Raw genomic sequence first — 22,690 nt, 5'->3', positions numbered from 1 at the left:
TTTTGTTTTGGAATAGATGATGAAAATGCAACAACCAAGAAGTCTGTTGTAAGCCTGTCTTTCATAAAACAGGTGCTTGTGTTTTCCCTTGGTAGCTAAAAGTTCAAAGGAAAAGTGTTCACGGAGGTTTTAATATGGGGGGTTTTATAATACAGTGAAAGCTCAATAAAATCATTTTAGATTCTCTCTGGTATGGAGCAGACATAAATAATTTTTTAAAAAAAAAACCAACAAACCACTCCCACTGATTCCTCATGTAATCCATACTGAAAGCTCTAAATCTGGGATGTACTTTTACAATGAACAACAGCATCTCTCAATATGCTGCCTGCTAGCTTGAACTCGCTCCTCAACCAGAGAGGCTCACTACATTCTCAAGACAACTTCACTGCAAGCTTGAACTCTCACACTGGCAGTTCCCATATAATCGCAGCAGACACACTGGCAACCTTCCCTAGGAGAAGCATAGAAAACACAGGGATGGGAGTTTTTAAGTGCAAAGAGTTATTGCTTTGGGTACACCCAGCTGCAGGTAACAGCATATTTAACTGTCAGGTATATGCATGGTTATTAAAAAAAAGGAACTCAAGATTACTTTGGGGTTTTCATGGTGTCTTTTGTATTTAATATCCCATTAAAATCAAGTTCTAGGAAAGATACTGTTCTTTCAGCAGATACTTTAAATTAAAATCACTGATCCTTAAGATTTTGTTTTGTTTTATATCTCATGATCCCATACACTAGTTGTAGAGAAGATGCTAGAGAAGCATAGAATAAGGTCAGTCCTGAATCCTGCTACCATTTGTTTATATTCTCTCACCTTAGAGCTATTCTTTGCTTTGCTGCAGAAAATGATGGCACATTTACATTTTAGACATACTACATTATTGTGTTCAATGATGCTGAGAATCCTACATCCCATTTACCTGACTTGAAAGCTTATTGTAACCATTATCCCTGTTGTCTACAGCAAAGTCCAGCCAGATAGTTTTTGGTATGCATCTTTACTACAGAGGAGAAATAATAAAATAATATTCTTTAAATGCTGTTTTCTTATCCTTTTTCCCAATTTCCCCCGAGTCACATTACCTGAAATGAATTTGTACTCCAAATATCGCAACATTGCAGCCTTTGCCTGTCCCTGTTTCTGCTGTTGTTATCATAAATTCATTTTGTTTTGCTGCTCAGGGGCACCCGTCTATAGTATAAACAGATACTAGCTTTTTAAAGTGAGCACCTGAACTGTGATAAGTATATGGCCTCCATATACAGAGGTTAAGCATGATCTGCTGGCAGTGAGTGTGCTTTCCTTTTTCTAATGCTTTATGTCATTGAATTGTTTTTTACTCTTTCTGTTTCTGGAAGAACACTGCTGTGATCTAACTGTTCGTTAAGGTGCGAGGTAACTGTTCTTTAAGGTTTTGTCAAAAGAGAAAGGTCACCATGATCTGAAAATGCTAAGGCATCCGAGTTTCTGAAATATTTGAAACATTTCAAAGTCCAAGGGGTTCCAGAACTTTGCCTTCACCTTCCCAGTATGAAGACACGATAAGCATCCATGCCGTAGGATGCTGAAAGGAGGAAAAAGCTCTGCTTCAGTAAATTCCTTCCAGGTATCAGTACAAGGAATGTGAATTTGGACTATATGAATATTTGAGAGAAGAGTTCAAAATACTGGAAGGAGCGTATGCCTAATAGATGGCTCGTTTCAAAGTGGGCTGTGCTAAGTCAACCTGCACATCCTGCAGGTGTCAAATTTGGCAATAACCTTAGATTTTAAAAACACAACATCACAGTTTTCATCATGTTTGCATTTTTCTAGCTTCTGGAGCTAACAGTAGAATGAAGTGGATAGTATAGTTAATCTTTCATTCCTTCAGATGCTGGGAACCGCAGGTTGTACAGCCATGAATGGACCTCCTGTTCAGGGCATGGCACACTGTGCAGATCCCATCCATGAAGAGGTTCACTGGCATGATATTGTTTAGATCTCTTTGAGGATTTTCATAGAAGTAAACAACTCTGTTCATCACTTCCACTGTCAAAAAAAAAAAGGGGGGGGGGGGGGAGATTTTCATGTAAGAACATGTTGCTTCACTTTAAGATAAAGACAAAGACATGTCAGTGGTGTCATCAGGTGCCAAGTGGAAGGTGCATACAAGTTCATCTGTTATGACTAGCTGCTGAGTTTATCCTGTAGCCAAGTGGTGTTTTCAGCATGGCACTGCCCTGGCCTGCTCCTGCTCAGGTCAACTGGTATGTGAATTACTAACTCCTTGACATACGGTAGTCTTCCAGTTAGGTGGAAGGTGCCAAAAATCAAATGTATAGTTGTCTCATTTTTCTTTCTTGAACAAGTTGGCAATCACAAGAGAAATTATAAAATCATTTTCCAGATTTTTTTTACTGATTAATTCGTATGATCACAGCAATGAATTCTCAGACCTCTTGAACTTATTTAGTAGTATATATTTTGTAATATAAATGTTGTTGTTTTAGCAGTGAACAAACAACATTAGATGTTGCATAGCAAATGCTGCTGCAAAGCAAGTTTTCCGAAGACTTGGGCTGTAAAATGTAACCAAGTGTGCTAGGATTCAAGTCAATTCATCAATTAATTCCTCTGCCACCATAAAAAATTAGTGCGGATTTCCAAATCAAGTATTCGCCTGGCATCATAAACACAATTATTTCCTCTCTTTAGAGTTTACATCCACATGCTTCTGTTACGCCTTACTCTGTAACCTCAGATGCCTTGCTATCTTGGATGCATTTCTCACTTTCTTCTTCATGCTCTCCCATGTGTCTTTACAGTGGTCAGTGTATATCCGCGCTGCTGTCCGCAAAGAAAAAGGACTGCCAATCCTGGTAGAACTGCTTCGAATAGACAACGACCGGGTGGTGTGTGCAGTAGCTACAGCTTTACGAAATATGGCCTTAGATGTCAGAAATAAGGAGTTAATAGGTATGTTCTTTCCAAAATGTCTCTATTTTCTGTATTTTTTTTTTTTTTACCTTACATCAGGATAAGCACAATGAAAGCAATTATTCTCACATTTCTAACATAATTTCTTTAATTCTTTCTCTAATGTGTTATATTCATATTTTATGTGACAGCTTAATGCTATATTGCAAGGAATTGTTAAATTAATTAAACATCATGCAACATTTTATGATTTGTCATACTGTAATCTCCAGAAGAAGAATAATGGCTTCGTTCTGATTTAGCACTTCATTCGTAGGCTGACAGTAGCACTTGCAATTTCCAGATCAAGAATATGAGCAGAACAGCCACCCCGATCCTCAGATTCTCTATTGCAAGTAATATTATGAAGTGTCAAATCATGGACTTTATAAGATGGTTCCAGGAATTTACTGGGCATATTAGTATCTCCAGCAAGAAAACAGGGAGATACTTAATTTTCAAATATGTGCAGTTAAGGAAGAAAACAATAATTTACATAAGTCATTGCTGTTTCTGAATTCTGATAGTATGGTAAGCAGTCTTTTTGGTTTTCTGTTTTTTTTTGTTTGTTTTTGTTTGTTTTTGTTTGTTGTTTTTTTTAATTATTATTATTAATATTATTATTTTGTTTATTTTTGTTGTTGTTTTGGCTTGGTTTTACCTGAAATTCGTCCAAATGATATGAATCATCAAATTTCTATTTTCATGTTCTGTCTTTGAAAAATAATCCCTTTCTTGGGTTTGAATTACTTCAACAGTTCATGACAAAATCATTTCTACTTCCACTGTACATTAAGGGTGTATTTTTCTTCATTTTTGCTAGCTACTTAATTTGTTATCGTTAAAGCATACTTATCCTCCTCTGCCTTTAATTACAGAATTCCACAAATAGAAACTTTGATCATAATGCTTTATTATTTATATTCAGTGCTATCTCAGGGTTAGTGCTTCATTACAGCAGTGCTCTGCAACTTGTTAAAACAAGGCAATCACTCTTCTCACATATTTTACAAACTAGTGACAACTTCACTGACAAAATGTTGTAAAGCAAATAGAGGTAGAGACTGGTGAATAGTGTAAACCTGCTGGGATTACCCAGGAATTGAACTCCAGACTGATGCTTTCTTCACATGCCAGACCAGTTTACTTGGTCAGCTTTTGCTCATGTTACAGTTGATTAAACTGGCATGAAATTAGAGTTGTTTGATGTATTGTTTTCAGCCTTCAGGAAGCAAGATGCCACACGTGTGGTTTGTTTTTGTGTTTTGTTTTTTCTGTTGTTGTCTAGGAATTTTAAAGTAGAAATCACTGCTGAAGCCAGTATATCAGTCCATCTAATCTGGGTGAATAACTGATGATCTTTGCATTTTGTCTCATGATCCCACCTCCACTTTCAGTCTTCAGCATGTAATAGTCTCTATTCAACATCTTAGTCCTTTTTTTATGGGACTTTCTCTATAGGGTTCACAAACCACATTCACATTTTTTTTTCTATAATCTCTTATGTACTTATTGACATTGCACAAAGTATTTTACAGTCAAATTTACTGAGTGTAAACATGGTTTCTAATGCTATGAATTAGGCTTTGGTTAGCTTTTCCGTACTGTGATTTTCATTTTATAATTGAAATTTTTTTATTTCCTTTCTGAATATGCAAATTTCATTTAGGAATGTAAAGCTAAACGTGTGAAAATAGAGCTGTCTTTTAATATGACATGCCATACAAAATACTCATCAAATTATGGATAATAAGATTGCATAGCTTCCAAATGTTAACGTTTTATGGAGTATTCAGAGAACATGTGATGTAAACGAAGAATTTTAAAAAGACAGAAAAAGTCTGTTGACAATAATCACCTAATAGTTTTATTTATCTTGCCAGATGATTATGACTGTGCAGTGCTGCTCAGAGTTAAATTATTCGTGGGGTGATTCTGGGGAATTGTACTTTATAATTGCAAAACAAATTTTTTGCAGTTTAGAAAAACTGCAAACATGCCAATACAAGAGGGAAGGTATGACTACAGTTCCTGAACCATTTGAGCTACGATTTTTGTATATTTATTTCTTTGGCTTTTATCACTGAACTTCAAAGAAACGGTAATAATGGTCACTATTTCTCTTGTTCATTATTATTTTATAGTGAATTGGTCACATCATAGATCTGATTTTCATAAATGCTGAACATCCGCAGTTGTCAAGGATTTCAACTTGTTGTAGGCAGTCTGGTTCTGTGAATATTGGAATTCCACATGTTCCGAGATACATTCACTGTTGCTATGGAAAGGAGGGCTCAGGAGGGGCTTGTTAGTGTTCATCACATGAGCTCTTTCTAACTAAGTAGAATCAGCATCCTGTTTATAGTGCCTCTTTGAAGTTTCAGTTTGTGCATCATATTCTTGCAGTGACAAACTCTACCTCACAGACTGGGATTTTCGCCTTAGGATAACCTTTTTTAAAGGTTAATTGTCCGTCTGTATACACAGTAAAGATTCTGTAGGTATAATCGCATTTCTTTTCAGTGGTGCTGTGGTTCCATTCCTAGCTGACAAATTTTTACTGATATATGCCACAGAATGTGATATTTCTTTCTGCTGCTGCCAAACAACCCATAAATCAGTGTGGAGGCATCTGGCAAATATATCAGAAAGCTTGCTAAAATTCAGACTCACCTGTACCAAACTACAAAACAAACAAAATGACCACAAATTTCTTTCTAGACTTTGTCGAATTTACCAATCTATTTTGGTTTTGTCACAGATCTATCAGGTGTGTTGTTACATTGATAAAGTTTGGTGACAGCCTTCTCTTGAACTTTTTCTCAGCCATCCCCATATAGCATTTTCTTTTTTTTCATAGCGATTTCTTCTTCCTGGGTTTCATTTAGGACATGCTCTCCGTCCTTAAAACGACCCTCATTTTTCTCCTTCTCCATCAGTTCTACATTGTGCCACGTGCTCTCTAGTTGAAGGTTCAGACAGTGGGCAAATTCATCTTTCTCCTCACCAAAATTAAACCACACTGAGATGAAGACATAGTAAGCTTAGCCTATCTCGTACTGATACTAGCTAATCCAGCACCTGTTTTTCCCTCCTTGGGCATACTGCCCGGTCATGTTCAGGTCATATTCATTTTCCACTTGCATTTCAGGACCATCATCTGTACAAAATAGCACCCGTTCTATGTTGCTTCCCAAAAGTGCGCCCCATGGGAAGGTTCATCAACGTTGTCTCTCTCCCAGCAGTGCCACGGCTGAGGGAAGTAGTGCTGTGGGCCTTGGAAATGTTTGACAGTTGATATTGCCTGTTGTATGCTTTCAGTGCACAGTTTTGTGCTTCAGGTCTTTCTGTCAGCTTGTCCTTATCCTGACAGTGATTTCTAATGTGACTCTGGGCCAATGGTGATTGAGAGAAATATTGCACTATTATTCCAACAGCCCCACTCATGCAATTTCTTTGGCCACTTGGGCTATATTTTTGTGGTTAAATAAAAGATGTCTTAAGAAACCAGAAGTATTTTGGTCACTCACCCTTGAAAAAAAGGAGGACAATTTCACCTAATGGTTTTTGTTGACTTACTGACCTATGCAGGAGCTGTATCCTTATATATCTCTTCCTTTACAGTATGTGGAGAAGCCATGTATCTGTTCAGGTCTCTAGATTCTAGTGAGGGGGTAAATTAAAGTGCTGCAGTACTTAAGACATCACTTTTGTGGATATCATTGCAAAAGCATTATTCAAATAAGTTAGTGGTAAAAGTGCAGTTGCCTTCACAAAGTTTTGAATCAAGTCTTGAAACAGGGCATGCAAAGGAGGGTCATTTTTAATACTTGTTCCAGGCTATAAGGTGTCAGTACTGAATTATTCTCAATTCACTACTCATCTGCTGATAATACAGTTAGTTATAAAGATAGCATATCAATTTTATTGTTGCTCAGCTTGTGTTGGAACCTGCTTAGTCTTGCTAGGTATCTATAAGTTTAGTATCCCATGTAATATACCTGTATTAGACTCCCTTACAGTTGACAGACAAAGAGAAACTCTCAGAAAGTGATTTAATTAATATGATAAAATGGATCTCACCCTTTATTACTGCCCAGCCACTGTTGAGAAATTAAAAAAAAAAAAGGGGGGGAACGTGTAAATTGCTGCTGAGTGTATGTCTTGCCATCTCATGAGCAGTGTATATGTATTTGAGTGTCTGAAGTACACAGTGTTTGGTTCAAAGTTTTATTGCTAAATCTGAGTAAGTTTGGTTGAAATATGTATCAAGAGTTCACAACTCTAATGAATTGTTAGACTCATAGAATAATTCAGGTTAGAAGGAACTTCAGGAGGTCATCCAGCCCAGCCTTGCACTCAGAGCAGGGTCACATATGTTATTTCAAAGTGTGATATTGATTCACATTTGGAAAGATTTGCTTTCAGCTGCTGGCTGAAAACATGTCAAAAACAAGCATTTGCATTTTAACAGCAGAATGTGACTTCTGGAGCATAAATAGCTACGTGGGTTTCTTCTATCCTAGAACATGGCCACTTTTTAATACCATAAATTTGTTTTCAGTATTAGTAGTAAATCCAAGTGGAGAAGGTATTTACTTTTTTAGTTACAAGAAAAAAAGCTATAAAAATTCTAAGTCCTAGTAATGTATATTGATAGAGAATACAGTGATGGATTGGAAGGTGATTATATCAAATATGCAGTTTTCATCTCACAGAGTGTATACACACAGTTTCCTTTCCTTTTTAAATGTGAACACTTTTGAATTCGTAACATATACATCTGCAAGAAGCTGAGTCACTGATTTTTTTATTGATTTTTTAATTGACTTATAAAGTAGCTTAGTCACTGAAATGTTAAATTGACATAAATTCACGATGCATAAGATGCCAGAAGGTGTTAATCACAAACCGTAGACATTTTTTCAGAAGTTGAAGAAAGAATATATACCACTATTTGTTCAATTTGTGTCCTTTTTTATTGCACTTCATTTTCTATGTTTAGTAGTTGAGCTGTGCAAAACATATATTACAATAAACAGATACCTGAATTAAAAGAGGTTGTCATCAAGAAGTTGATTTAGGAAACGGAAAAGATGGTCATGCATTAATAGCTCATGCTCCTTACTTTGTATCAGTGAAGAGAAGAATATTATTTAAACACATGATTTAGCTTTGAAGTTTTATAACACCTCTATGGCAAAGTTTAGACTGCCTGTTTTCTAATGTTGTATACATAAGTTAGCTGAGAACTTAAACTGATGGAAGTTTAAATGTTAAATATTTTTCCATTACAGTGTAAAAGCTTTGTGTCAAGGAGATTTTGACATTTCATGTGCCTTCAGCCACTTGTGCATTGCCTTTTGCTCTGTTTTATCTCAAATATATTTCTGGCAAGCAGACCAGGCAGTTACAGAGGATAGGAAAGGTTTCCTTCCTCAGTCATTTCTTATTAAATAGCATTCTCAAGTGAAGAGATTTAGGGAGAAAAACAGGGTTGGTAAAAACTGAATTCTGGTTTTTAAGATCAAAGTCACGATCAGGCATTTTTAAGACTATATTAAGTCTTCTTTACATCTGAACATCCCTACTGCATAAGTACGGCAGTATGGATTTGGATCAGTTTCTCTCTACCATGAACCATATAAAAATGTGATGTTTAAGCTAGTTAGGTAGGTTTCTGCTATAGACTGCAGAGAGAAAACAGCACATGTAGGTGTTCACCCCAGTCACCTTTGTCACCATGAGTCTTGGATCTTAGGGTGGAACGAATCCTGGGTGAGAACCTAGAGCAGTAGCCAGAGACTTGATGACTAGCTTTTGGGAGACTAAAGATAAGCAGGTAGAATCTTAAGAAATTATTTTGATAATGCAGAATAAGTTGTCTTGCTCCCCTTTAATTAGCTTAGGCTTTGCAAGGACAATTAGTGAAAAAGCACTGCAATTTTTTGTTACCACTCAAAGCAACAGAAAGAACTGAATACAGGCTCAGGTCTAGGATATCACAGAATACCACTTTCGGAGATGGGATTTTTATTGTAATGCCATAGTCAAAGAAACACACAGCAGTTCTTCTCCATAAAATAAGATCAAGATGCTTCACAATACTAACCATATAACACAGCCCCAGGTCAACCTTTCTTTCCTCACAGTAGAATAAACTGCAGAAATGCCTAGAAAATATACTGGCATCTATATTTGGCATTTATATTTTAAATGCCAAAGTCTCAAGAGAGTCACCTGCAATATTGCAACAGGAAAACCTAGATTCAGTTTGACTGCCAAAAGAAAAACAACAAAAACAAACATAAAAACTAAATAAATAAATAAGCAGACAACTGATGTACCTTCTCACCTCTCTGATGTGCATTTCACACATAAGTAAGTGCCCCAACCTGTATGTTACATTTTGAGATGATAAACAATTTCCGTTTGGTTCTGGTCTTCTGCACACGGTATAAAGCAATTAAATTGAACTGTATGCACTTCTCACTCAGAAAATTGACATTTCAAACAATTCAATATTAATTTTCATGTCTGTTTCTCAGTGTGTTCATGCTGAGAAGTGCTACTTATCTTCTGGGAATTCAGAGTTCTGATCTAAAAAGTGCATATAATTCAGTTGCATATTGCATTAAACATGCAACAGTAGAAATGCAAATGTCTTAAACTGCCAAAGTAATTTTAAGAGTACCTTTAAATCCATGAGGAATTATTCTGTATCTGCAAAGCAGTTTCAAAAATCGAATTTTTGTGACAGATGTACATTAACAGGTAAGTGTATCAAAACAGATGTTTCGAGCCTATTGTGTATCACCTTCAATTCATGGAACAGTAAGATAATTTTATTCTACATAAGATGCAAAATACCTTTCTCTCCTGGAACTGTTATCAATTTAAGCCATTTTCAAATGATAGAAATTACATATATGGTGTTTTTTTACTAAAAGCACATTTCCCTGAAGAAACTAGAACTCCTGTCCTTCCCATGATACATCAGTGAAAAACTGTAGAATATGGCAAGTGAATTATCATTTGATAGAGTAAAGTAAAAAATTCTTCTTGTACATGAAGACCTTAGGAATGGGTCTAGGGCACTGTAGTTTCAAAGGAAGCTGTTGAACGTGGAGCTGAGAAAGGAAAAAGGCTAGCACAGGTGTAGAATACCTGTGGGTATGCAACAAAGATGTTCATCATCATCCGTTAGCTAAACATTTGAACCATAAAATGTCTGATTTTCCAAGGGCAGTATGGCAAAGATAAAAGAATCAGGGAGTAGTTTTGCAAGGAATGCCAGATTAGGAAGTAGTACTGATATCTGCATTCTTATAACTGGTGTTTTATCCGAATCTCAATGTAGTTAAACTGAATGTAGTTTTTCTTTTCCATTCCTGACCATTAACATTCCTAGTTGTTAATAGTAGCCCCAGTCCACAAAGAAGGTGACTGCATTTCTCTGATGGGTTATATGTATTCCTTCCCAAAATATGGGAGCTGTGTTCGTTTAGTCTTTGACGGTTGTAAAAAGGCAGTTTAGTCTCATACTGGTTGGTTTCTGCATGGCATCTTCAGATGCCGCTGTTTTGCTTACAGAATAATTGCTCTTCATGAAGTACTTTGATGTAGGATTTGGCTGCTGGTAAAAACTGAGGCATAGACCAGTTGTTTACATCATTTATTATGTTTTTTACTGTTAAAGGCTCTTGTTTCAGATATTATTATTAAAACTTCAAATATCCTCCTGATTACAGAAAGCAGAACAATAGCCTATAGCAGCAGCCTTTACAAATGAATTCTTGCATTTCTTGTCTGCCTTTATAGTGTACCTTTAGCTGTGCGTACTATCTCTGAACATGCTGTCCTGGATGGCTGGAAGCAGTGCCACTATGTTAGCTTTCTGCTCATTTTGGGGTTCTTCTGTTGAATACTAGTTGAATAGGTTTCAGATTAATCAGCTGGAAACCCTACTTCACAAGCAATTAAAAAAAAAAGAATCCAAGTCTGTTGTTTCATGCGTATAACTGCTAGGATGGAGTAGCAACAGTTTTGTAATACACAGTGACAAAATACTAAAAGGGTAACAAATCCTAATCATCTGATATAAGTGAGGAAATAATCAATTTGCTGAGGGGCCTTATTATCATAATTCCATAAGGTAAGACTGTGATTCTGGTACTTAATATCTCGATGGGCTCAATTAAACAAAATAAAGAAGTTTTCCTCCCAAGGAAAACCTAGAGAACCCTTAGAATCATCTTCAAAGCCCCATTGATCTCTCCATGGCATCTCTATGAAATTATGTGAAATCTGGTATTACTGATATCATCTTTAGTATTATGTTTTTCATTTTCCTTTTGCTTCCTCTTGTGGCTGCATTGTGCAAAAGATCGTGCAAACATGAAAAAGATACAATGACTACCCCCTAGAGTTAGCAATTTATATATATATAAAATGTATAATACTTTATAATGATAGATTAGACTTCAGCAATTGATCTAAGAAAGCATTACTATTTAAATCCATGCTTTTTGTGTAGAAATATAGTATGCATAATGCAATTTGAAGGATCGCATTATGACAAAAGAATACAGCACTTTGTTAAAGCTTATAATTGAAGTCATTTTTTTAAGAAACCAAATAATTGAATATTTTAGATGTGACCCCTCCAGTACTCCAGATTGAAAACTTTGAACAAGCTTAATGCAGAACCACCGCCAAAGAGACCATTTTGAGAATTTTCAGACGAATACGGAGACCTGCCCTATAGAAAGAAATGGAAATAAAATCTACCTTGTCACTGGTGGGGCTTTTTTGTAAACCCTGATGAATGTGCAGGGAAGGCATCAACAATGAAGGTCAAAATTTACATTTCTGTATAGGCAGCCTTACGTACTAACAGCCTGGGATACATATACCAAGAAATTTGTGTGGATACTAGCTGAAATGATTTGAGTAAGCAAATTCTGCTTGCAGTTATATTTCATGAAATTAAGGAACGTGTTTTAAAACACACTCATTATATTGGTTGAAAGAGTCATAAAACTCCAAGATGAGCCTGACTCCATCTTCTTTACACTATCCCTTAAGTAGTTGCAGTAAGATCTCTCCTTAACCTTCTTAGTGCCGGCAAATGCCATTCTTGCATGCCATGTGTTCCAGCCCCCTGACTATTTTTGTGGTGCTCCACTAGACTTGTTCCACTGTTGCAGTGTTTACCGTGTACTGGGGAGACCAAAACTGGGTGCAATACTTTTCATGCAAGCTAGAGGAAGAATCATCTGAGTCTATATGAAGAATCATTTTTGTGGCTAGACTCCATGTAATACAGCCTAGGATGTGGTCAGCCTTTGCTGCCAGGGCATATTTTTGACTCATATTCAACTCATCCACTAGCACCCCTAGGTTTTGAGTTTCTTTTGAAAACCTGCACTCCAACCAGTTGTCCCACAACCTGTACTGATGCGTGTGGTTATTTCCTCCCAGCTGCAGGACTTCACATTTGCCTGTTAACTTTGAGGTTCCTGTCCAGTTGTTCAGCTGAGTAGCAGCCCTGCCCTCCAGTATTTTGTCTGTTGCAGTATATTGACTGCTCCTTGCAACATGGTTTTGTCCACAGGCTTTCTGAGAATGCTTTCTATTCTATCATTCAGGTTGTTAATGAGGGTGTTAAACAGTATTGCCCCCATTATCAACACCTGTGGGACACCAGTAGTAACCACCTGCCAGTTGGATTTTGCACTGCTGATCACCACCTTTTGAGGCCAGCAGTCAAGCCAGTTTTCCATCCACGATACCACCCACTTATCTGATCAAAGTGTCACCAGTTTGGCTGTAAGGATACTATAGTGAGTAAGAAGTGGGTAAGCTGATGTGTTCATTACTTCAAGCCATGCAGAGTAAACTCTGTAATTCCAAAGTTAGAAGTGGATAAACACAATATCGATGTGTTTAACCTCAGTGACATCATTGCATATACTTAAATTACTTCGGTGTCACCAAATTTCAAACCACAATTTCAGTGGGACAAAGTATGAGGACCATGGTCAGATTGTATTATTCCTATTGTGGAATTAAGGCAGTAATAGGATAATTGTCATTAAGTCCACTTAAACACAGGAGTTTGCTTCCTTTACAAGAGAGGGAATTATAGTTCAAAATGTTGTGGTTTTACTGAGGTACTAACTTCCTAATTTAAAAAGGGAAATATTGTGGAACATGTTTAACTTTGTCTTTCGGTTATTTTAAAATCAATAGAAATAAATGTAGTTACCTTAATGTTCAGTAGTGATGCCTTAGTAATTAGTCTTAGTAATCACATGTAGTCTAATAGATTCTGACCTGATCTGATAAATGATTAAATTGTGTAACAATAATAAGAATTTAAAATTGTTGCAGATAAATTGAAAAAAAAATGGTGGTTGTAGGCAATGTGGTCACAAACACTAATACGTACAAAGACATTTTCATTCTCTTCTCTCCTTTATTGTAATTTTCTTCAAGTTTGGCAGTGTATATCATCTGCAAAATTACCCCCATATTAAATGGCATAGAGTATCTTTAAATTGATCTTTATATAAATGAATACATATGCACAAAATATACATTTGTAAGAATGTATGTGGTTCTACCTGCATCAAAGAGGAAGGGACAGTGTTTTGTGGGGTACACATGCATATGGAAAGGTATTCCATTTATCTTTAAAAAACGCATATTATGTCATGTGATTGCAAGAACCAGAATAAAATCTTGTAGCTGTCAGCTTAATATTCTTCTTGTGGAAGCTAAAAGGAATTTTTCCATCATTCATGACAAACAGGATTCAACTCACAGTAACAAAGCAGCATTATTAACAAGCAGTGAGTAGGTCTGAAAGGGTGCTAATTATCATAACATTGTAAAGCAATGCTGAGGTCTACTGTAAATCCATGAGTTAAGTATGAGAGCAGGGGAAGTAAAAGTACAACTTGGTTTTACTGTGTAGAGTTTTTAGGTGCTTGATGGTGCATTAAGAACTGAATTTCAATTTTCAGTCATGACATAGGCTCTAAGCGGACTATTGTAAAGGGACTAATAGTCAATTTTGGAAAATGGAGTTGAATGCCAGTTAAGTCATTTTTGTTCCTTTGAAAATGTTGCACTTTCCTCACTAAGCAAAGTTAATAGGAAAATAAAATCGTATTAAACTATTACATAAAAAGAGTTCCTTTTTTAATAGTGGAATTTCTGTTCTCACTGTAAAGTTATAGGTTCTTAGTTGGTTGAGTTAGCATGTTTAGGAAATTTATTTCCCAAATCTGAGACACCATAACTCACCCTGAGGCAGTCCATGGCGGAAGGTATTCCTGCTCCTAGCCTCCCTCCAGCCTCTCATTAACACACCATGTCTACACTCAAACTACTTGTGTTAGTCAGCGCTGCCTGACTTATTGGTCAAAATGAGCTGAGTGAGCAAAATATGACTTTTCTTTTGCAGACAAACTCTTCTTAAACAGAACGAAGTCAAACAACTCACAAGAGTAGCTGACAGGAGGGTTGGAAAACTGCCTGGCCCAGTTGTGCTTGTGAGGCTCAAAATGGGGTCATTATCTGATACATTTTCCACTTGCATACTGGATGTCCCCCCACACCCTGAAGGTTGCTTTGATTTGTTATAATGCAACCACTATGAACCCTACCATAGTATTGCTGCACCAGTTTAAACTGTTATCTTAATAAAAAATAAATAAATGTTTTGGTAATTCTCTCCTGTTTTTACTTAAAAATTACAATAACAAAACAGATAAGCTGCATGCTTTAGCCAGACAAAACCAGACTGCTTTGGAATACAATGATATCAGATAGGTTGACACGGCTGTGTGTATAATTTCCCTATGTAGGTATTAAATCTTCAGGAGTTAAAGGTGTTATCCCCTCTTGTACAAAACTGTACTGCAATGTCTAAATCAAGCCCCAAAGAAAAGGGCATGTCTCCTTCTCTCTTGTGAGCCACTAACAATCTGAAATAGGGAGTTCATCATGAGCAAAGCCTTTGAGATGAGGGTTCTGAGGATGGATTTTTGTGCATTATCCACTGTAGTTAAATCCATTCTTCTGCCTTGAGATTGAATATGTATGTGCCTTACACTGAAGAGCTCAGCCTCCTCGTAGGAAGACTGAAATTCATCTCATTCGCTTGTAGCCCTATTTAAGCATCTTTCATTCTCAGGGACTTCTCTGATAAGCTACCCTCAGCTTACAGAAACTTCAAAGCCGAAGCAAAGTTATTAAAAAGAGAAAGAAAAAAGAACTGCACCTTTAGTTAAAGCTTCAAACAAGGCAAAAAATGATTAAGTGTCGGAGTTTAGCTTATTTGTAACCCTTTCCACATTCTTACAGAAATCAAATGTCTTTCTTCACCCTTATTTATTATAAAATGTACTTTAAAACATAAGACATCAGTAGCTATTAGCCTGGCAGTATTAATAAGACTGCAATTAGGAGCCCTATGGCTAGAGATTTGTTGTATATTTGCCACTGAAGTAAACAAACTAAGAGAATTAAATGGTTTAGAAGGCAAATGTTGCAAAATCAATCATGTCTAGTAGTTGGAAGAGTTAATTTGTTCTCTAGGTTTGTTCAGTTATTCCTGAGCAGAACTGTTACGTCTTAGATGGCTTTTTGATAGCTCAGGTCACTGGCCTGAGTTGTATTTGTTTCCTTAACTGCAAATGAATAATCACAAGTCTGTCATTGTCAGGGGTGGTAATGTGCAGAAAGTGTCTAGAGATCATCAGCTAAAAGGCATTCTAAAATAGCAAGTCATTACTACAAATGGATGGGAGTACTTGCAACATGGTGGTGCTAATCTGTAAACTAGGACACCATGAACAACACAGAATGTTCTTTAGTACCAGTCTTGGGGTATAGCCTAGATTAAATTGCAGAGTGAACCTGGGAGAAAGCATCCAAGGTGAGCTACTCACACACTGATCTTGCTGCAGAGGGCAGGTGCTCTGTGTATTTTGCCCCTTGGGGTGTGCATAACTCTTGCAGGATAGGCAGGCGAGTCAGAGCAGGCCCTCCTATATCTGTCAGTGACCTGGAAGCCAGGTTTGCCCAGTCACCTGAAGGCTGTGAACAAAGAGGAAGGATATTCCCTGGATTATGAAGAGTACTGGAAGGAGATAAGATGCCTGTGCTTTCTGCATCTTCTGACCCTGAAGGAAAGGAAGCAGACAACATGAGGGGTAAGGAAAGAAGGATAGTGATAAAATGAACTTGGGGAATTGTGAGGTTTGAAAATGTAGGGAAAACTGAGATTCAAAGACCTGGATCATGTGCCTCAGGTTGTTGAACCTGCCATGTCTCTTATCTCACTTGCTTCTCTTCTTGGACCTCTGAGTGTTTTTTTCCTTTTGCAAGCAAGGTAGTGGACTCATTCACTTGGCTTCCAGGTAACTGCTCAATTTTCTCCCTGAACTCTCCCTGTCTGCCATCACCAGCTACAATGTCTTCACATCAGTCCCCACATTTTGCTTTTTTTTCCTAGTCTGGCCCAAATTCTTCCTCTTTTTCCTTTGACATTGCGATCACATGGCACTTCATGTCTTTTCCACTGCATCTCTCTTCTCTGCTTATCTTGTACCCAAGAATGCCTGCTTAAACTGGGTTCCTTTCAAGACTCCAGCTACTGGACCTAAGAGGCTACTTCATCTAAGTATTTTTAAAGGCCAGAAAAGGGAAGCTTGCTAGTGTAAATTCAGAAACCACAAAAAGTACCAACTGAACCATTTATTTAAAATCTTCTGATTTGGACACGGTGCACAATTCTCTTTCTTCAAGTTTTTTAAGCAGACCATTTGAAGACCCAATTCTGAACATAGAATGGGGTCATATATTTGGGGACTCGGCTTCTTCTGTCTTCTCTTGATGATCTGCAGCCTCCAGTGGAAACCTCTGCCATATGTCTATTCATTCATGAAGACAGTCAGTAAGGGTGATGCAACTTATATTAGCTTGTTTACAGATTGGCGAGGTATAGTTAGAGTAGCTGAATGTATTATTTAATCTAAGATACCAGCAGTTAATTTGGTCTGTATTCCTAGACATTCTTCTTGGTTTCATTTGGACTTACTCATGTGGGTCCGTATCTTTCCAGAAGTTCAGCATTCAGACTGGTTGTGGTACTCCTCCGTAGGGCTCTGCACAAAGGAAAATGTTACCTATATGTTCTGCCAGCCGTAGCTGTTCATAGACTCCTGTATAGCTGTCTTTCACAGCAACTGATGTTACAATGCCTGCGTGCCTATCTTGTGATCCTTTCAGAATTCCTGATCCTTTTCTGCAGAATTATTTCTCAATAGGTTATGCTTTGTTCTGTATTTCTGCAGATAATCATCTCCTGTGTCTAATATTCTCCATTTGCCTTTAAAGAATTCTGTCTTCCTAAATCAAAATAACTGAATTCTAAACCAGTCCTCAAACATTTTTCCAGCCCCTGTCGTCTCTTTCACCATCTGTACTGCTGACTGTGATACTGGATAGATATAGGCCCAGGATAGAAGATGGTCTGCAGAGTTTGTTTCGTACATTTTTGACAGAATCCATTTGCTATGTGCTTCTATTTTAATGACAAACAACTGATAACTCTTCTGAGTAGCAGGATCCAAACATTTTTCATCTCATTTGCAGCAATTGCTGTTAGCTTTCTCATGAGAATGTGATGTGACACTACTATTGTAGGCGCTACTAGTGTCAACAGAAGTGAAATCCACAGGCTGTCCTCCGTGAGGCTTTCTGCTAAAGGATATGTCTCTTACCTACAAAATCCGCAAACATACTGTATTTTACTGCTGGTTTTACATTTCAATAGGTGCAAAGTACCAGCAGTTTTCAAAAAGAAAAAAAAAATAAGGAACGTTATGTTACTGCTGTTGTGATTTTGAATAGTCTGTTCTGCATTTCGGAGTTCTTTCTTTTTTTTTTTTCCTTCATTCCTGCAGGCTGTACACCTGCAAGGATAACTTCATGAGAGTAAACTGCAGCTGCTGTAGCAGTGCATTCCTTTCAGGGACGTTATGCTCACTTTTCTCCCAGATTACAAAATGTTTGATAGCATCAAATTTCAACTGCCATGACAGGAGAAAATAAGCATAGTTTTTTTTGGACTGGCTAAAACACTGAATAATTTAAAATCTTAATGTACTAATGGTTTCTGCTGGAGAAAGATTTAGGTCTAATGGACTCTTGTGACTCCATAGTAGTATGTGTGTTTATCAATACATAGAAACCATTTTTACTTTCCACCACAGTTCTATAAATAAATACATGGTTTCTGGTTTGTATTAGCTAATCTTTCCACTCACACATACTTGGTTCGTTCATTTCCCAGAATATGTTTACATCAGAAAGAATCCAGTCCATTGTGTCTTTATGTATGCAAAATTTCCTTAAATATTGTACTGGAAGAAGAGACTAAACGTGCATGTGCACACATGAAGAGAGATATTCATCATATTTAAATATTTGTTTCATTAGGAATATTAGCCTTTTCAGGAGAGCAGCAAAAGGACATCCAGTCCAGTGTACTATGTCAGTTATATCAGATATACGTGTTTTACCTTAACAGTCTCCACCTATTGATATGCAGCTCCATGTTGTATGTTTTTGCATTACATTGATTTGAGCAAGGGAGCCAGACTACACAATCTTCAGGTGTCCTTTCCAACCTCAATTATTCTGATTCTAGATATAATCATGAAACGTACTTGATATTAATATAAACATTTTTTCATGTGTTTGGGGATCTAAAACCAAATACTTCCATGAATTACAAGGAGAGCATTATTTGACTCAATCTCTGAAAGGAAAGATAATTTCAGGACAAAGAGAACTTGAACATAAGTGACAGATTTATCTACTTTAATTTGTTTTCAGAAGAGGATTTCATAGCTTAGAAGTGGGACAGGTTCCAAGATAGTCTCAGGGATGTTTACTTTTAATATTTGAAATAAATATGTACTGAGGACATATTTCAAACATTTTCAAAGATAAGAATATGCCTGTCAATAAATCCGAAAGCTAAGAAATATCCAATGTAATTGGTAAGAGTGTGCTTTATATTAATGATTCGAAAAGATAATCTGTTCGGCGTAGTTTTTCTGCTATAAATTTCATACATCATTACAGCAAATATTTTTGTATTGCTGATTATATCTGTTAAGGAGCTCATATTTAAAGGAATGCATGGCTGCGTGATATTGCTGTTACTGCATTTCACTCAAAAGCTGATAGTATTTTTGCCATGTATATGGTCATATGTTATGCCAATAAAAACATTCTCTTTCCTTTCCTCATCTTTTTTTTACAAAATTGTCATTTCTCTGAGTGGAATTTTTAGAAGCCATTTTTTAATGGCTCTTATGATATTTAAGAGCCATTGAGTTTAGTGATGCCATTTAAATATAATATTTAGCATAATTGTCAAATGGAAGACCAGTGGCATTTGCTAGTGTGTTGCATCAGATCCATCACTATCCTTCAGCTGTTTTACACTGGATTTAGTTCATAAGCAGGAATTTTTGTTGAGTATTTCATCTAAGTCAAGTAAACTGGGAAACAGATTGTACCACAGAAATAACATGGCTAACAGGAGCAAAAACTTCAATTTTCTTACACAGTGAAAACTAATGTTTGCTTGAGACGATGATAAATGAAACCTCACCTCACTGCTCCTGCTCAGCTTTAGGAGAGCGAGATCATGCCAAAAAAGTATGACGTATTTTTGGCAATTATAAATATTTCTTGTGGCAATTAATTTTCTTCTTCTAGCACATTTTTCATTATTGTATTTTTGTTATGGGTTTGGACTTTAGCTTTGTGGTATTGGGGTCAGGGAACAGAATTGGGGTACAAGGTAGGAGTAGGGGTAAGAGTTACAAGTTAGGCTCGGGGTTAGTGCTGAGGGTTAGGATAAGGGCCTAACAAATGCGGTCTCACAGTCACTATGGTGACTACACTGCCATCACCTTAACTGCCAAGAAAAATCTGAATAAATCTATGACTCAGCCATGAGCCCCAACAGGAAAAAAGGCCAACAGCCTCCTGGGCTGCATTAGAAGTGCTGCCGGCAGGTGGAAGGAGGTGATCCTTCCCCTCTATTCAACACTGGTGAGGCCACAGCTGAGTGCGGGGTCCAGGCCTGCATCCCCCTAGAACAAGAGAGACATGGGCATACTAGAGTCCAACAAGGGGCTGTGGAGATGAAGGGCCTGGAACATTCCTCCTGTGAGGAAGAGCTGAGACATGGGACTGTTCAACTTGGAAAAAAAGAGATTCAGGGGGGATCTCATCAATGTATATACTACACCTGATGGGAGGGTGTAAAATGGGCAAAGCCAAACACTTTTTTGTGATGCCCACTGACAGGACAAGCAGTCATAGTTACAACTTCAAATACAGCAAATTCCATCAGAATATAAAAAAAATGCCAACCTGACCTTGCTCTGAGTAGAGGAATTGGACTAGGTAGTCTCCAGGGATCCTGCCAGCCTTTAAGTGTTCTGTGATTCCAGGGTTTGTATGGAAATGATTTGCATTGAGTTTTGTTTCATTTTTCTGCCAGAAGTATCAGTGTCCACAGCCAAGCATGACTAAGCTAGGCACCTCATTCATGCACCTCTGTTTTATAGACTTAGCCCTTTGGGGAACAGGAACAGAGCTGAACTAGTCTTTCTGACATAAGGAACTTAGTCATTTAATTAATCAGTGAATGACGCTGGTAGTTTATAGCTGTCCTTGCATTTTATTCAAGATACAGGCTCTGAATTTCGTTCTCAAAATCTTGAGAAATCTTCAGCAATACCAAGAAGGAGAAAGAGCCTCCTAGACCAAGTTTGCAGATTTTGCAGCATAGGGCAGTAATTCAGCTCAGCGTACCAAAAGAATGTATAGAGGTATAATTCAGAGTTCACTCACTGTTTGATGTAACAAGAGAAAAATAAATTGCCTCATGACTTATTCCTCTTAGGAGAAAAGTTACAGGATCTCTTAGATTGTGTGCTACTCAGGGTGCTCTTAGAGCAATATGTTTTATACATTATTTGGATTTCATAACTCAGGATTATTCTAGCAAATAATCAGAGTGCTAATTTTAATTAGAATAAAATGCATATGATTAGCATGAGTATATGCAAAGTCATATATTTGTGTGCAAAATTTCTGAAGGTGACACTGCTAGAGGGTTGCTCTCACAGAAGGAACATTATATTATGCAGTTGTAATTCATCTTTTGCAGTGGAGCAGTCTATCAAGAAGAAATAGTTTGCCTTTGGGAATGTTGCCCTCTGAATCTCCATTGGTTAGGAGGTCTGCATTGCATCTGAATTCTTGCCTGTTCTGACTGAAAGCATTTATTTTTCTTCTGAGTTTTTCTATTTGTTGTTATTGTTTAGTTTTTTCTAGCTCCTCAAACCTGAACTCCCATCCTTTCCCTGCAGTATGGATTGTAGTTTATATTCAGCCATCTGTCACTGGAGAGGCTGCTGAGTACATGTAAATCTTCCACTCTGACTCCCCCGAAGTCTTTCATAGCACTCTGATTGTTTTGGATAGGGCACATGGAGTTAGGGAGCCAGATGGTCTCTGGCAAGTTCTTCTTTTCCCGAAGTCTGGAGAGAGGACACAACTACTTTTGGAAGACTTGCCTAATTGCCCTCTTCTTTTTGGAAGAAGCAGAGATCAGCCAAGGTTGCAGAGGTCTGGGAGAGATTAACTTGGAGGATGCAAGGGGTCATGGGCTTTGCCTTAAGCAGATCTCCATCCAACTTGATCTCCAAGAATGCACAGATGGAAGGTAAGGTATGGCCTCTCTGGCTCTTGCCCTGTGGGCAGCTGCATCTCCTCCTTCCATGTGTTACTCAAATGAAGGTGAGCAGCTGTGACTCAGGTTAAAAAAGAGCAGTAACTTAGTGACATTAAGCAGACTCAATGGGATGTCTGGAGCTGAGGTTTCTTTGGGGGCCACAAGGGAAAATACTTGATCACCAGCTCACCTGAAGGTGCCATCTGAAGCTGTTACCTTGAAAGGAACAGCAGTAGCACAACCCATAGACAAGTAAGATTGTCACCCCTTTGGCTCCCGCCTCCTGAGGAAGCACAAGCAGAACTGTGCTCTGGTAGAGCTGTACTCCAGTGGAGGAGTCTGGCCTGGGATTCATTTGTCACAAGTTCTTCAAACACAGCTATTAATGACCTGCACAACTAGGAAGAGCTGAGGGTGCTTTTTTTTTTTTTTTTTCCCCCCATGTGAAATGTAGAAATTGGTCCTGCCATAGTCCAATCAAAATATAATATAATATGCACTAGGTAAGGAAGGCTATCGGATTCATTTTCGTCCTTACCATGAGAACACAGAGTTTAATTCTGAAGCATTCTTTCCTGCATATCTGCTGTATTGAGTCTTTAACTTGTAGTAGTTTCAAGTGAATTAACATATAAAACTAAAACATAATTTACTCTTTTCAAATTGCTGAGTTGTAAAGAACACAAAGCAGCCTGTCAAGAACAGGATTACACTGAGTCAGAACATTATTATTATCTGCAAATTGAGTTGACCTCTGCAAAATACCTAGCAAAAGTGAATACCTGTTCACTTTCTACATGACCAAAGTGAGAGACCCCATTTCTGATAAATGTATCTGTAACTTTATTACTATGGCAGACCTTTCTATGGTCTGCTCTAGTTAC

General features: G+C 37.4%; 1 protein-coding gene across 10 annotated transcripts in view; it reads left to right on the top strand.

The window, feature by feature from the left end:
• The window catches only part of CTNND2 (catenin delta 2), a 644,756-nt gene that overhangs the window by 572,122 nt on the left and 49,944 nt on the right, over positions 1-22,690 (top strand). For all 10 annotated transcript variants that reach the window (XM_083825789.1, XM_083825793.1, XM_083825790.1 and 7 more), the window contains one exon: positions 2,815-2,965. In XM_083825789.1, the coding sequence (XP_083681915.1) occupies positions 2,815-2,965 (151 nt within the window). The remainder of the gene's footprint in view (positions 1-2,814; positions 2,966-22,690) is intronic.

Source organism: Anser anser (genome assembly GCF_964211835.1).
Source record: "Anser anser genome assembly, chromosome: 2".
NCBI classification, from domain to species: Eukaryota; Metazoa; Chordata; class Aves; order Anseriformes; family Anatidae; genus Anser; species Anser anser.
Note: the sequence above shows the minus strand (reverse complement) of the source record. Positions and strands in the feature narration are given on the sequence as shown.